The sequence below is a fragment of the Aspergillus wentii genome (assembly GCF_001890725.1).
Source record: "Aspergillus wentii DTO 134E9 unplaced genomic scaffold ASPWEscaffold_4, whole genome shotgun sequence".
Classification (NCBI taxonomy): Eukaryota; Fungi; Ascomycota; class Eurotiomycetes; order Eurotiales; family Aspergillaceae; genus Aspergillus; species Aspergillus wentii.
In genome coordinates, this window is record NW_024467835.1 from 2130475 (window position 1) to 2146584 (window position 16110).

Sequence of the window (16110 nt, forward strand, 5' to 3'; positions counted from 1 at the left end):
ACCCCCCAGTACGCCTCTTGAATCAAAAGAAACAAGACCAGATCAGAACCAAACAAAAAAACACCATCATCCACCTCATACCATCCACACAATCAACCCAGAAACAACCGACGATATCAGCGCCGAGTAAACCACGACGGCAAGCGAAGCCCGACTCGCAGACGAAGCACTACCCGTCACTAAAGAGACGTAGGAGACATTCTTCGCCTCGAAGCCACACAGCCCACTCCCAGCCATCAAATCAGCCGGGAACAGAACGCGAGGCTCACCCTTGTCCATGCTGACGGTGAGCTCGCCGGCATCGGTGACGGTGTAGTTGACGCAGTTGAGCACGTCCATGGCCACGGTGCCTGGGTTGTAGGTTACGGGCATGGTGAGGTTGTACTGGGTGCTAGCTACGCCCTGTGTGGAAAGGAGGGTGATGACCTGGCGGCCTTCGACGCCCTTTCGGATGGCGATTTCGCTGCCGCCGCGGTAGATGGGGTAAGACTGGGTGGTAATGTATTTGCTATCGATGTGGATGGCGTGTTTGCGAATCTTGTTGAGTTTGGCGGTTAGTTGGTACAAGGGGGCGTTGGTGTCGTAGCCGGATAGCCAGACGGCTTCGCGGTTGTAGGGGGTGTCGGAGCCGGAGAAGTGTTGTTCTTGGCCTTGGTAGATCATGGGGACGCCGTCGAAGAGGATGGTGAATGTCATGACGTTTTTGGCGAGCTGGGGTGCGGGTTAGCTTTGGCTTTGTCTGTCCTGGTGAGGGTTGATGATGCTTACCGCCATGTCGTCTGTCATGTTGCCGAATCTACGGACGTCGTGGTTCTCGGAGAATGAAGCCAGGGCTGTCACGTCAGGACAGGCATTCTTCATGTCCTCGATTTCATTGACCAAGGCGCTGGTGTTGCCCAGAGTGAAAGCCTTCAGCATGGCGTAGTAGACGGGATAGTTTGGAACGCTTTCGATGTACTTGCTTTGGTAGTTGCAGATATTTTCGATAGAACCGTCGAGCACCTCTCCGGTCATGAAGGAATCGACGGCTTCATAGAATACAGGCAAGAATTCTGGCGTCACATGCTTGGCTGCATCGAGTCGTATCCCGTCGATTGAATAGGTCGACATGATGTCTTTGACCCAAGTCTTTAGCATGTCTTGAACCTCGGTATTTTCTGTCTTCAGATCCGGCAGTGGGACAACGTCATCACCTGTCCAGCATCGCTGAGCGAGGGAGTAGATATTATAATCGTCGATTTTGCAGTATGGGTGAAAATAACTCGAGCTGTTGAACGGAGTAAACACCGAATAATCAACGCTGGTCGCCGGGTCACTCCCATTCGTAATAAAAGCCATATTGTTCACCACCGTATCCATCATAAAGTACATTCCACGGTCATGAAGAGCGTTACTGAGATCAAGCAGGTCCTGATGCGTCCCGAAGTGCGAATTCAGCGAATACAGATCCAACGGCCAGTAGCCGTGGTACGCTTCACCGTATTCAACATGGCCTTCGATATTTTCGATGATGGGGGATACCATGACAGCGTCGAAGCCCATTCCTTGGATGTAGTCGAGCTGGTTGATTGTTCCTCTCCAGGTTCCGCCACAGTACAAGCCTGCTTTAAGGTCGCAGGCGTGTGTTGTAGACCCGTCTGTTCTGGCGAATCTATCTGTCATGGTCTGGTAGATGGATCTGGATTTCCATGCGTCTGTACTGGCTGCCAATGCTGGGCCTGCCAGGCCAAGCATGGAGATGGCAAGCATGTACAGCGACATGATGCAGAGATACCTGAGGTATTTGGTGACTGAAGGTGAGTTATAAGTTGGGTAGAGGGCTGGATGGTAGCGAGCGATGTGCGATATTGAGCACAGTTCAGACGTAAAATTGATACTCAAATGTTTCTCATAATGCAGCAGAGACAGCAGAGACAGCAGAGATTAAAGGCAGGAATAAATTAGATTAATGAACTTGCGGGTCAGAATAAAGAGCGAGTCTGAAGAGCCGGGGAAGGTCGATAAAGAAAGGAGAATTGGCAAATTAACGAGGGATTGGTTCCGAAGGAGCAGAGACAAAGTGAGTGAACGGCCCAGAGATAGACCCAAACGAGTGACAGAAAGAGGGGGGAAGGGAAAGGAAGGAAAAGAGGGGTGAAGGCAAAAAAAGACAGGGGAAAGTCGAGGATAGAAAGACGAGGAGGAAAAGTTCACACAAAGAAAGGAAAACAAAACATGGATCGGAAAGCCGGAAAACAGGGCGAGACATTTTGCGGAGGCACAATTAGGCTATAGGGCAGCGCCATTCTATATTTACTGCCAATTTGCCAACTACTCGATTAGTTTCTGCGACAGACGATGGCATTATAGACGTTATGGATATTATGGAGATGAATGAATGTGATTGTTATGACTTGTTGGCCCTATCCAAAGTTACATGCAAGCAAGGCACGACATGAGGTTGACACCAGGACTAGATCGCCTTGCTGATGTCTTCCTTCAACCTTACTCCAGACTGGAAATATTAGAAAGATTGTCCCCTTGAATACATAATTTAGAATATTTTAAAATCTAAATGACTGTTTAAATATTATTTAATAAAATATTCAATAAAATAAAAGTGAAGAAATTGAGAGAACCCATGATAAAGATGGATACAACAATTAAATCCACCAGTAAAAGTGTCTTGGCACCAAACTGGAGGCGGGGGTCTGCAGGTCATGATAAGCCGCTGATTGGCCCGTTGGTTAGTCTGCCAGGGTCTGCCGGGCTGTGATTGGCTCGCTGCAGTCTGCCCCAGCCAGTGTCACCCAACGGAGGATCAACACCAATCAGATCGAGGACTAAATATCAGGAACCGGATGCTACCTTGGAAGAGATTGAAAAGAACTTGGATGGTACAAAGGATTGTATATAGAGATAGAAGTCTGGAGAATCAAACCATTACTGTAATCGGTTGCTGAAGATAATCACTGGAGATTCGGAATGAAGAGCCGGGTCTATCCGGTGAAAATCATGGAAATCAAGGAAAACTAGTATGGACAATGTCTCATTTGATTCTGCACGACTATCACCGCCAAGCTTTTGCCATTGCAGCACAGAAATTGAGATTTATTTCTATTATTAATCGGAATTAGAATGAGTTATGAAAAGGATGCAGTCAAAGGAATCAGGAACGTGTTATTACTTCAAAACTAGTGTCAGTTGGGTCTGTTCAAGATGAAAATAGATTGCGCTATATTAATTTGTTTAAGATAACTACTGGCTGCCAATTCGCCACTCACTCTGGAATTTATATCCACGCGCCAATGCACGTGAGCCAGCCCTAGGCGAAGACTTATCTTCAGTCGCCTACATAGGTACCCTATGTTTCATTTCGCATTTTACTCAGTGCGCTGCGGTTGAACGAGGACGCCAGTAATGGCTCACTCTCGAGGTTATCAGTATAAATGGTAGCCTTCCACCCAAATGCCTAGGGTTCTACTTGAGATCCGGGCCTGGGCTCGCTTTATTCTTTGCTTCGTGATATCTTGATCCCATGGCTCGCCATCCTCGAAAGGCAGACTACAGGCCACCCAAAGACAGTGACTACTAATAGAGAAAGCACTGAAGACAGTCGATAGGACACTAATCTCACGGAGTCCGAGGATGAGGAAGATCAATTGCAGGAATCTCCGTACCGGCGATGCGGGTTGGCTCTATGTAGAATGAGCATCCGCCAGGGTACTATATCCAGCAAATAGCGAGCGTCGAGCTTCGTCGCCTTTCACTTTGGCCTGATCTGCTTTTCGTTGCGCAAGGCTTGCTATATAACTAACCTATCTTATTATTTTCAGCGCATTTTCCCTCTTATGGCTGAGTTACTGAGTCCGGTCTAGTGGATTATATGTCACGTGAATTTGTTGGGGTATGTCGACCAATGGGGCTGGCATGGCCAACTCATGGGACGGGCGAGCTGAACCTCATACTATCGAGTCAGCCAATAACATCGCGACAATGATATCAGATCAGATCCACCTCCATCAGCTGAATGCATTCCAGCTGAAGTTTCTAATATGCGGCTGACGCAAGCGAGCATTGGCTCTGTCTATTTATTCGGTAGACTCAGCCTGGATTGAGCGATTTCATCTTTGTCGGTTATTGATATCAATATGGCCGCTCCAACAGAAACCGTCCAAAAACCTCTGGAGAAATACGTCCATCCCCCAGAGACGAAGCACAAGCGTAAGTACCATACAAATAAGATAGATAAATATAAATTAACCAGAGATAGTGAAATATGCCGATTTAATCACCCTCGACATGGCCGATTTCGATCGGCCAGGAGGAAAGGAGAGACTGGCTGCTCAACTCAAAGAGACGGCTCATAAAACCGGTACATCTCCTACCTGATACTACACCCATATGTGCTGATCAGTCAGATAGGCTTTTTCTACATCACCAACTTTGGCATCACCCAAGAACAAATCGACCAGCAATTCGCCATTGCAAAAGAATTCTTCTCTTTGCCTGAAGAAGAACGCCTCAAGTTCCGTGCTCCACTGGAAGAAGGCATCTACAACGGGTACCGACCTCTTGGCGCGATTGAACTTCTACCTGGATTGTATGACAACCTTGAAACGTACAACATCTCCAAATTCATCCCCGAAAAGCAACGCAGTCAACCCGAGGTGATCAAGCGGTACTGGGCCGATATTGAGAAATTCCACCGTCATATGCATGAAAATATCGCACACAAGCTTCTCAAACTGCTAGCCATCATTTTGGAACTGGACGACGAGGACGAGTTCGTCAAGGGGCATCTCTACGAATCCAACTGCGATAGCTCACTGCGGTACATGAAGTACCACGCAAGAACGGGAGAGGAAAACACCAAATTCAAGAATACGTATATTAAGGGCCACGCAGACAAAGGCACCATGACGTTCGTCTTCCAACAGCCCGTTGCAGCACTGCAGGTCCAAAAAACCGACGAATCCGACTGGGAACACGTCCGTATCCAGCCAGGCGTGGTCGCCGTGAACATCGCTCGCATCCTACATCTACTTACGAATGGATATTTCAAAGGTGGAATGCATCGTGTCATTGCCCCGCCTGAAGACCAAGCCTGCATTGATCGACTGGGATTGCTGTATTTTGTCTTACCAAGTGATCAAATCAAGATGAAGGCGATGGATAGCCCGTTTTTGAGACGAATGGGGTATGGGAAGAAGGAGGGGAGCATTGATTTGGATATTCCGGCGAATGAGTGGGTGAGGGACAGATTTAGGAATAATTGGCTCCCGTTCGATCAGAGACCTAGTAAGAAGATTTGAGTAATTCAACGGGTGCATACTATATAATTTTGCCAACATCCTGCTATTCTATTCTATTCTACGATGAAGCCTCGAGTGGGGATAAGTCCAAAGCCACGCCCAATCATGTTTCCCATCACATACAGGGATTGTGCATCAATATACAGCCTGACAACTCATCAACAGACATAATCACTCAGCTGAAAAGTCCAAGTCTTCACTCCGACATTCTCACCATATTTGCTCCCGCGAAAAAGAAAAAAAAAAAAAGCAAGCGATATTGCTCTAAAATGATCAACAGCCCCCCTAGTATACTCAAATCTATCTTGCAGAAGGAGAAAGAGCTTGACCCCGCTTGCAAATTCTGCGAATCAGAGGTCGTATTTAAAGAAGATGTGGACTTCTATCAATATCTATTTCATGATGATTGCGCCAGGTGTTCATCAGTGGAAACAGAGCATCTCTCACTCTGTTCCTTTTGCCGCCACTTGAGGATTCAGCATCTACTTTTCTGTTGCAAACTGGATGGCGATAAAGAATATCCCTATTTGTATAGACGAGTTGGTCATTATGAATTGCAAAGTTCTGATTGCCAGCTTTGTCAATTCATCAGTAACGCTATTGAAACTCATACGGATTTTGAGACTTTGGATTATATCCATGTGACCAAGACAGGCGGAATTGACTTGTCGATTACTGGTGCACATGGGCGGGTCGATGGAGAAGTGATTTACATCGATGCATGGGCCCAATCAGACCAGATGGACGAGTCACTACAAGATCCGGATTCGCAACTGCATTCACCAGTACTTGAATCACCACATGAGCTGCAGGAATACATTGACTGGGGAAAAGTGTGCTCATGGATCGAACCAACAGAGGCAGTGCACTATAGCCATTCCTGGCGACCGAATGGATTCAGAGTCATCGATGTTCAGCAGAACCTGCTCATTGAACCCCCTGAGAATTGTGAATATTTCGCTCTCAGTTATGTCTTTGGGGGCGCCGCGGTGGAAGTGCCACAACAAGGCAAAATCAACAAAGGCCATCTCCCAGTGACCATTCGAGATGCTATGGTTGCATGTGTAGAGTTTGGGGTCCGATATCTGTGGGTTGATCAGCTGTGTATCAATCAGAGCGATAAAAATGATCTCCAGCAGCAAATCGACTGCATGGGCCTGATATACGAGCATGCCACCTGCACTCTGGTTGCTCTCGCTGGGGAAAATGCGTATTACGGCCTGCCAGGAGTGACTTCCCCTCGATTTTGGAATCATCGACGGCTTCAGATTGGCCATGTGCTCCTGGTTGAGGACAGACCAAACTTGCGTCGCTTTATCGATCATTCGGCATGGTCCACCCGTGGCTGGACATTCCAAGAGGCCATTTTCTCATCTCAATTCCTGTTCTTCACAGAATATGGGGTTTATTATGCGCACCGAGAAAGGAGACATGTACATTCCGAATCTAATCCTAGGTCGATAAGCCGAGACCTAGACTGTCTGCCAACAATGGACAGGTTCTGGGAGGCACATACTCATTATACTCGAAGAATCCTTACCTATGACAGTGACACTATCCGTGCATTTACTGGAGTGCTACAGAAAATTTATGGCGATGATACCTACTATGGACTCCCGATTCATCATATCCACAAGGCGATTTCTTGGGTTCCATCCCTTTTTGAAGATGAAGGACCAGGAGGACAAAGAGATGGATTTCCCTCCTGGTCATGGGCTTCCTGCGATGGTGTTGTCAGGCATTCTCCGGCAAAAGCTGGTCTTGCTTTGTGGGCAATCCCAGCACATGGGTCCAAAACAGGCATCACCATCTGCACTCCTGCTCAAGGCTTGGGTTGGTGCAGTGACGACGACAAATTCGAATATGATTCCACTGTACTGAATCATGTCGCCTGGTCAGCATTACTTGCTTGGTTGGAAGGCTGTATTCCAAGAAGATTTCCTGCTGAATTAAGTCTTGGTTCCTCGATCGATGATTTCAGAGATATAGTCCGGCGATGGCCTACGTATGATGCCTTCTGGCAAGATGCCTTTGGTGGACGTGAAAATGATCATATTTTTTCTGATGATGACCAGCAAAGTGCAGCATCTATTCCTGGATCTATTTTAGTCCATGCCCATACCTCATCATTTCATCTGGAACCCTCAAAAGTCTCATATGCAAAAGAATTTGACTTCTGGATCCGGGCAAGTGATGGCAGTTTTGCAGGTACTATCAAAATACCCCAATCCAACAAGAAAATGCGCCAAGGGGTCCTGGCTGAGTTCATCTTGCTTTCCATTCCGGAAGAGCCCAGAAAATTTGCTTACTGCAGTCCTTTTTATTCAATAGACTATGAGAACCTTACTGGGTGTCTATGTCTTAAGGGAAAAGACAGTTTACCAGAATTTCCAATGGCTCACACCGCTCCTTGTGAGGCCTGCCAGTTGAAATATAAGGATTCCACTCAACTGAATAACACCAAAGCCAAGCTATCGCCTCAGAGAAGATACATGAATACCTTGTTCTATTGGCACCCGCATGGAAAAGCCTACCCGTTTATTGAGCACGAGAGTGAGCACGAGGAACTTGTGGGACACGATGCAATCCATTTGAATGTTATGCTCATCGAAAGAGACCCAGAGACCAATATTGCCCGTCGCCTTGGGATAGGAGATATCTATCTCAAGAAATGGGTGGAGGCACGTCCAGAGTTCCGAACCATCATTCTTCAATGAACCATTACTTCAGGTGTCAATGTCTAGCATAGATGCAAGCTATAGTATACATTTTTGAAAAGAATTGACCATAACAAAAAAACTCATTTTTGTCATTCCAGCTACCTTTTGTTTAGATTGTCTCATACTTTCCGCAGGATGAGGGGATAAGCGGGGCACCATTTCCTTCTTTGCATATCCTAAAACACCCTGATTAGTATTCAAGTAAATCCAACATCACTGTCATCAATTGATTTAATTACAGCTCGATCAAAAATGATTCAATCTGAGATGAGGCGGGCTGGTTCCAACACAGCCTCGCAACCTGTCCAAAAGAGCAGCAACAACTCATCAACTTTTCTTCTCCATCAACAACACCAACACACAACAATGTCCCTCCTCTCACTACCAAACGAACTCATAGAGTGCATCGCCGATAACCTCGAATACGACAGCGAAATCAGTGCACTTTCCCAAACCAGCCGTCGCCTCGTATGGCTAAGTGACTCTTATCTCTATCGCCAAAGCGCTCTGCGCGATACAAGCGCCGCATTGGAATGGGCCATCGCTCACGGCCAGGAAAACACTGTAAAAAGGCTCCTTGAGGCAGGGGCTGACGCAAATGGTCCTGCGCCCGACAATGACAATTCCCTATTCAACGATAGATACAACTATAACACACTACTGTCTCTTGCAGCACGATTTGGATATGTGCGGATTGTCCGCATGTTGCTCGAGTATGGGGCGAAACCACAACCAGCTGACGATGCTGACCCGGACGAGAATGGGAGTCATAGTGAACGGGGGACAATGTCATGGGCTGCGCAGTATGGCCATCTCGATGTAATGCAGTTGTTGGTTGACAAGGGGGCGAATCCGGATTATTACGCACGTGGTCCTTGGACAAAAAGCCCGCTCTCTTTTGCAGCTGAACATGGCCAGGTTGAGGCTCTCGAGTTTCTTATGGAAAAGGGTTGCAAGTTTGACGAGCCTCAAGGAGAATTTAGGCAGACGCCGCTCAGCTGGGCAGTTCAGAATGGCCAGCTGGATGTCGTGCGACTTTTGGTCAACGCAGGCGCTGACATGGGCTTTGTGATCCGAGATCATCAACTTCCATCGCCTCAAGATATCACGCCGGGCCATGTTGCTGTGGCTCGGTTTCTCATTGAACAGCACCCCGACGTGAATAACTTCTTGTCCTTTCACGCCCATCTCCTGTTGTTGCAGGTGGCAGAATGTCGCTGTCCTACTATCATCGAGGAGCTATTGGACCATATGGATTTGGAGTCCAAAATTGCTGCTGGGGATAGGGACATTCCCCGCATACTGAACTTAGCGGCAGTCTTTGGGCTGGAAGGGAAACTCAAGCACATGCTGGATCAAGGCGCTGATCCAACACACAAGGGCCCGGACCGCGCATCAGAATATGAAAAATTCACCCCCTTATTCTGGGCAGCAAAAAGAGGCCATATTAGCATTGTTCGTCTCTTTCTGGACCGTGGCATTGACCCGTATCCCGAAGATGGCCTAGGCCAGCAGATACTCTTCGCCGCCGCATCAAGTGGTAGTCCAGAAGTGCTCCAACTGCTTCTGGATGAAAATGCAGGTATTGACCTCAGCAAAGTGGAAGTCAAAGATGAAGGGCTGCTCTTCCCCGCAGCCAGGAGTGGCTCTGAGGAGTGTGTCCGAATACTGTTGGAACGTGGATTGCGACCTGAGATTCAATTCATCGACTCGATCTTTTCGAACATCTCACCACTCATTTCGGCCGTAGATAGTGGCAATCCGGCCGTGGTAAAGCTGTTGTTGGATCACGGTGCCAACGCCAAGTTCGAAGTAACGTGGTCTATGAAGATCTTGTCAACCGTAACCCCGTTATCACTCGCTGTCAAGAGAGGCTATCAGACCATCGTGGAGATGCTAGTCAACCATGAGCCTCCCGACGCCTATGAGGCCGGACTCGCGCTATCAGAAGCCGCAATTGAAGCAAATGTCCCAGCTCTCCAACTCCTTCTCGACAGAGGCTTTGATGCGAACACCATATGCCCGTGTTCGAGTCAAAGTGGCAGATCTCTGTTACAACTATTGACAGTCCAATTCAAACATCAGCCTAACTTTGAAGCCGCATTAGAGCTTCTCCTACGTCGCGGTGGCAATCCAAACTTCCAGGAAGACCTCGGCTGGTCAACCCCCTTGGAATTTGCCACAAGTCATGTGGGCAGGGCTGGTGTTCGGATTTTACTCGAGTATGGCGGTGACCCGTTGATCGAGGTTAATGGTTACACTATCTTTGCTATGGCTGCGACAAATTGGAGTACTGAGTTGATGCAAATATTTCTGGACTATGCTGTCGCTCATGGATGGAAGGGCGATTATACTCAGTCTGCAATGGCTCTAGCAAACAAGTGTATACCTAAGGGCCCGGTCAAGCTGCTGCGACAGCATTATTGGCGCTATGTCTGGCCTAATAGAGATCTCTGAGCGGATGTACAATGAACCGAATCTTGGATTATTTATCTGGATGTGAGTGTCATTTCGATCTTGTCTTACTGTTTCAAGGACTCACATTAATAGACGCTAGTTCCTTACTACAGCGAATATAGACGAATTGTCAATTATAGATGAAGTATTTCGAATTCGTGAATCATAATCTAGACCAATGCACCCAATAAGATACTCTGTTCTGATTCAATCATCCCTCATAAGCAAGCCATTCTTCACTCCAACCAACGCAGCGTCTCCCCCATCCCAAGATCAAGTCTTAATATCAACCTCCTCAACAGCGAAATCACCCCCCTTCTTCTTCTCCATATCAAGCTGCGTATCCGCCTCAATCTCCCTCCAGTCCAACCCAGCAATCGGCGGCTCATCCTTCATATTCACCAAACAACACCAATTCTCCATCGTCACCCTCTGAAACGCCAACAAAACCAACGCAACAGTCTTCCACCCCGTCGTCCGGTCCTCAGGGATAAGCACCTGAATCGTCCTCTCAGGCCAGTCACACATGTACAAGTCCCACCGCAACCGACTCTTCTTCTTCTCGGGTATAAACCCGCTCACCTTCTCACGGAATCGCAACCCCCCGCCCCGTTCCGCGCAGGCTGAAGCTTTCATCCGCAGCGTCAGCAGAAGCGAGTTATCTGCTAGCCCCTGCAGATTCACGAAGCGCGTGTTGTGCACGCCCAGTCGCACGTAGGTGCTGCTGAAGGTGTATTTGCGGGTGTGGTCTTCGATCGTCTCGCGGATCGCCATGAGGTGCTCGTCAAAGTCGAAGATGATGTCTATCTCGGCGCCTTCTTGGTGGAGTTCTTTGAATTGGCCTGGTTCGGGCCCGCGAAGGTACATCTGGATTGCGGGGGGGATGAGTGGCTTTTTGGGCGCTGGTTGGCAGCCGCATTTGGGGTCGTCGCTGATATCAGATATCGTTAGTTGGGATTGGGTGTTTAGTTGCAAGTAGGTACTCACCAGCGCATCTTTGGGTATTTGTGTCAAGTTCAATACGTTTTTGAAAAGAGCTTTGAAGAGGATTTGGATTGAGTGGAATACTGGTGGTAGGTTTGAGATTGGAATTGGAATTGTTGAGAGTCCAGTGTTGCGAGCTCATGGTGACTGGCTTTATTCACTGCTCTGCTACTCTGCTGATCGACTGGCTCTAGATGTAAAAGTTTTCCCTCTTTGCATGGAAAGCTCCGTGGTATACATTCACTCGCTCTTCTTCTCGCTTGCCAATATGTCATCAGCTTCTCTGTTAGGGTTGAGGTTGCTCAAATTAGTTTTATGGGCTATATGATAACTACATGAAGATGAAGATATATAGAAGCTACGCATACATACAAAGTAGAAGATCTTAAATATTGTCTAGAGAATGCAATATCGAAATATCCAGATCGATAGACCTAACTCTTTCTCTTTTATTTGGGCTATATCAACGCCATGCAGAGCACTTTTTCCCTCAGTCACTACAGCTTTGAACAGTTAAAACAAAATAGTTCATCTTTCTTCATTTGAAAGTCTATAGCTATGAGTTGTATATATACTCGCACTTTCTCTACTTCTCTTTTGAATTTCTAGATGAAGTATGAGTTGATAGACATTTCCCTAACGTACAGTCAACACAAATCACAATATTTAGCATGCTCATCCAGCTAACTAATATCTCTCTAAATAAACCAATAAACACCCAGATAATAACAGTAAAATCACTATATAACCCTAGGTCCCTCTTATCCTCGTCACTTGTAGTCCATATAAATACTTACGTAATCACACCGCCCAGATTCGGTGATGCTGGGACATCGCGAGAACAAAAGCCCCAAGGCCTATTGAAACTCGCGCCCCTCCCCAATCTCACCTCCCCCCTTATACCTCTTACCAAAATAAACTTACTCCTAATTAACGAAAACGAAAATGTCCGGCGAAATGGAAGTCGACCCCCCCGTCGCCCAGGACGAAGTTGAAGTTGAAGTTGAAGGTGAAGGTGCCCCCGCGCAGTCTGGCTTTGAGCCGCGGACGGACGCTGGAGCTGTCGCGGTGCGCAGCATCGAGGGGTGGATTGTGATTGTGACGAATATCCACGAGGAGGCGTCTGAGGAGGACGTGACGGATTTGTTTGCTGAGTATGGGGAGATTAAGAATTTCAATTTGAATCTGGATCGTCGGACGGGTTATGTTAAGGTGTGTTTTGTTGAGCTTTCTGGGTGTTTTGAGTCAAGCTTGAGTCTTGAATCTTGAGTCTTTTGCTGTTGTAGAAGTGCTAGGATAATGCTAACTAGACTAGGGATACGCCTTGATCGAATACAGCACCCTCCCCGAAGCCACGGAAGCCATTAAAGCCCTCAACGGAGCCAAGCTCCTCGACCAAACAATCCAGGTCGACTACGCCTTTGTGCGACCTCCCCCGACAGGCAAAGGGAAAGCCGGAGGACCGCGAAATGGTGGCGGCGGCCGTGGAGGACGAGGCCGCAGCAGGAGTCGCGAGAGGAGTCGCAGCCCCGGCGCTGACAAGAGAGACTAGAGGAATAAATTTTAATGAGGGTGTTTTGTTGCATGAAATTTGATTGATTGATTAATTGTCTATGGTTCTTTCTCCATCCCAAAAAAGCAACGGCTTTTCATTTTATTTGTGGTTGCTGTTACCTGTCGACCGGTCCGGCTACTGTTTCTCCCGGCTGTTTAGGTTGAGGATTATGGGTTTCATTGTTGATCAGAAGGATGGATGAGGCTATAAAAGGCTTGTGTCGCCGGCATTGTCTCTTCTGGGGGGATGAGAGTCAAAGGAGAGATATATGTCGGCGCCGTGACTTGTTTACAATGTGGTATGTCTGCTCTAACATCACATTCTGTCTGACGATATTTGCTAACTGACTCTAGAACAGAACATTTGATTTACAAAATCAGGATATTCCCCAAACTGTCAGGATCTTAGGATTGATTTTGCGTAATTGCGCTTTTAAAGCGAGTCACAATTCGGAGTAGGAGGATGGTCTCTTGTGAGAGGGAAACATGGCTCTCTTCTCTTCTATCTTCATTTCAGACTATCTTAAGAGACGTGTGATAATGTCTGATGATCTCGATTGTAACCCGTCTTTGTTCTTTGAGTAGTATGGAGAGGGTGTTGTCTCTTGTTGGTCTTGTAGCATGACAAGATATCCCCCGATAAATCATAAGACCTGATGAAACTTGGCAATGTCTTATTCTATACACATGATCAACTTTAGAGACAAACATTGTCGATATAAAAAATTAAATCAATATGTCAATATCACAAACTATATGGTGGGTCATCCGTTTGCGGCCTGCCTTGTAACTTCCCCGCATGGAGAGAATAAGTATGGATCAGCTCCGTCAGGCTTGACTTTCTTATCCTCAGCATTCTTCGCCTCTTCCTCTTTCATCCTCCCCCTCCCCCTCAATTGGACGCAGGTCGCCTTTTTCTCTCTCCTATCTATCGCCTTACAGGCCATCTTTGCCTATCCTTATGCTATTGGAGAGTCGGTCCTCTGCGGCCTGATTCTTGCGACACATCAACGTTCGCGGACAACACTTCGCGACCACCTTCGGGTTCCAGCACGCCCGGCAGTCTTGTTGTGCTTGACAGAGCCATCACCATGGTATTGTCTATATTTATATCACTTTCTTTATACGTTCTTTCGATCTCTTCTGGGGCAAATGCGCTGGCGCATCCTCCTCAAAATGTCCTCGCACCGTCACCGCACGACTCCCCCGCGCAGACAGTGCTCGACGAAATCGACCCATCGCACGCCAACGTCCCCTCGAACTCGAGTACGCTAAAGAGCCTGCTTCACGCGCTGAATGTGATGCAGGATGGCTATTTTGAGCTATGGCGGGGTACGTGGCCGACTAGTATTGACTGGACGGCTGCGGTTGTCGGGACGCAGGTTTCGGCTACGCTTTCTTCGCTCACTTCGTCGGGGAATGATACGGCGTTTGCGAAGCTATCTGGTGATGAAGAGCGGGAGTTGAAGGAGACGACGATGGCGCGGGGTGAGGTGGTGTTGGAGAACATTGTCAGTCGCTTCTTCGATCAGACGTCGGCTTTCTACTTTGGTGAAAATGCTATTAGCTTGAGGACGCAGGCTAATGATGATATGCTGTGGGTTGTACTGGGGTGGTTGGAGAGTATCAAGTTTCAGGTTCTGCATTCAGATCTGCGTTACGAGTCCAACTTGACTTCTGACAAGGCGTGGCATGGCACGCAGCTCCGGGTTCCTGCTGCTCATCGAGCGCGGATTTTCTACGAGCTTGCGTCTTTTGGGTGGGATACTTTTCTGTGTGATGGTGGCATGATCTGGAGTCCGTATCTGACCCCATACAAGAATGCTATCACGAATGAGTTGTGGATATCAGCGAGTATCGGGATGTACCTGTACCACCCGGGAGATTCGATTGATTTTCCATTCATGGTGAATGTGGATGTATCGTCGGACGAGTACCCGCACAATCCAACCCATCTGGAAGCTGCCAAAAAAGGATATGACTGGCTCAAGAATTCCAAAATGATAGGTCCTGGTGGTTTATATGCAGACGGGTTTCACATCAATGGCTGGCAGAACATAAAGAAACCAGGTACACGCAAGTGCGACGAGCTCAACACGATGGTCTACACATACAACCAGGGAGTGATTCTCAGTGGGCTAAGGGGGCTTTGGCTGGCCACAGCCTCCTATGACTATCTGCGTGATGGGCACGAGCTTGTGGAAAAGGTTATCAGGGCCACAGGGTGGGCCGACCAGTCTAGCAGGGAATGGTCAGGTCTTGGACGCGGCGGCGTCTTGGAGGAAGCGTGCGATTCGGCCGGTACCTGCACACAGGACGGCCACACGTTCAAGGGAATATTCTTCAACCACCTCGCGGAGTTCTGTCGGGCGATTCGGCCGCAGGAAGAGCGGTTTCTCGCCTATGCGAACCTGACCTCGGAGAGTGAGTGGAAGATTGTGTATGATCTGCACCAGAGTCGGTGCCGGGGATATCGACCCTGGATCCAACACAATGCCGAAGCAGCGCTGGTGACCCTGGACAATGATGGCAAATTTGGAGCGTGGTGGGGTCAGCAGTACCCCGCGTCCACCCTGGTCACGGAGAGCAGTCCTCTGCCAGCTGGTGCAGTGGATTACCGCAACTGTGGCGGGAGAGTCAAGGGGGCAGAAGAGCTGTTCGGGGCACTGCGCAGACGACCTGAGAGCGTGGACAGACGGGGGAGGCAGCCGACGGAAGCACAGTCGGGGACCGAAGGAGCAAGGACGTCTGGGGTAAACCAGATGGACGTCAATGATCGAGGAGGAGGTCGCACAGTGGAGACACAATCCGGGGGGGTTGCAGTGCTGCGAGCATTGTACCAGTGGGAGACGACGCCAGCGCTGTGGTAGCAGAATCCGGAAGAGTTGTATATGTATTGTTACGATAGCTGCAGGTTAGAATCTGGCGGTGAGATGCATGCATTGAGCTGAGGATTACTTGTAGATGGTGAAGTAGTATTATACTGCAATGCAATGAATAATGAGACCGAGGTTACTATGTATTCATGTATGAAGTAGAGACCAGCAAGGGTGTGCATGGAGTGAAACCGCATGAACTGATTAGTAGATATACTAATGCAC

At 48.1% G+C, this 16110-nt stretch overlaps 6 protein-coding genes across 6 annotated transcripts; 4 read left to right on the forward strand and 2 right to left on the reverse strand.

Annotated features, from left to right (window-relative positions):
- Positions 1-75: 75 nt before the first annotated feature.
- On the reverse strand, positions 76-1761 carry ASPWEDRAFT_28091 (alpha-amylase; the record flags this gene model as incomplete). The annotated part of the gene is made up of 2 exons (XM_040833088.1): positions 76-711; positions 769-1761. 2 exons carry the CDS (start codon positions 1759-1761, stop codon positions 76-78), a joined length of 1629 nt encoding a protein of 542 aa, XP_040689134.1.
- A 1958-nt stretch (positions 1762-3719) lies between these two features.
- On the forward strand, positions 3720-5429 carry ASPWEDRAFT_510244 (uncharacterized protein). The gene is made up of 3 exons (XM_040837529.1): positions 3720-4203; positions 4253-4354; positions 4405-5429. Exons 1-3 carry the CDS (start codon positions 4131-4133, stop codon positions 5292-5294), a joined length of 1065 nt encoding a protein of 354 aa, XP_040689135.1. The 5' UTR covers positions 3720-4130; the 3' UTR covers positions 5295-5429.
- On the forward strand, positions 5429-8138 carry ASPWEDRAFT_510277 (HET domain-containing protein). The gene has a single exon (XM_040837530.1). It carries the CDS (start codon positions 5564-5566, stop codon positions 8009-8011), a length of 2448 nt encoding a protein of 815 aa, XP_040689136.1. The 5' UTR covers positions 5429-5563; the 3' UTR covers positions 8012-8138.
- Positions 8139-10744: 2606 nt separating this feature from the next.
- ASPWEDRAFT_59757 (uncharacterized protein) lies at positions 10745-11823 on the reverse strand (the record flags this gene model as incomplete). The annotated part of the gene is made up of 1 exon (XM_040838470.1): positions 10745-11823. The coding sequence occupies exon 1, from the start codon at positions 11336-11338 to the stop codon at positions 10745-10747; it is 594 nt and encodes a 197-aa protein (XP_040689137.1). The 5' UTR covers positions 11339-11823.
- Positions 11824-12400: 577 nt separating this feature from the next.
- On the forward strand, positions 12401-13007 carry ASPWEDRAFT_51498 (RBM8 family RNA-binding protein; the record flags this gene model as incomplete). The annotated part of the gene is made up of 2 exons (XM_040837603.1): positions 12401-12667; positions 12771-13007. The coding sequence occupies 2 exons, from the start codon at positions 12401-12403 to the stop codon at positions 13005-13007; spliced, it is 504 nt and encodes a 167-aa protein (XP_040689138.1).
- Positions 13008-14100: 1093 nt separating this feature from the next.
- Positions 14101-15879, forward strand: ASPWEDRAFT_155286 (putative glycosyl hydrolase; the record flags this gene model as incomplete). Its single annotated transcript, XM_040829684.1, has 1 exon — positions 14101-15879. One exon carries the CDS (start codon positions 14101-14103, stop codon positions 15877-15879), a length of 1779 nt encoding a protein of 592 aa, XP_040689139.1.
- Between the last annotated feature and the right edge of the window lie 231 nt (positions 15880-16110).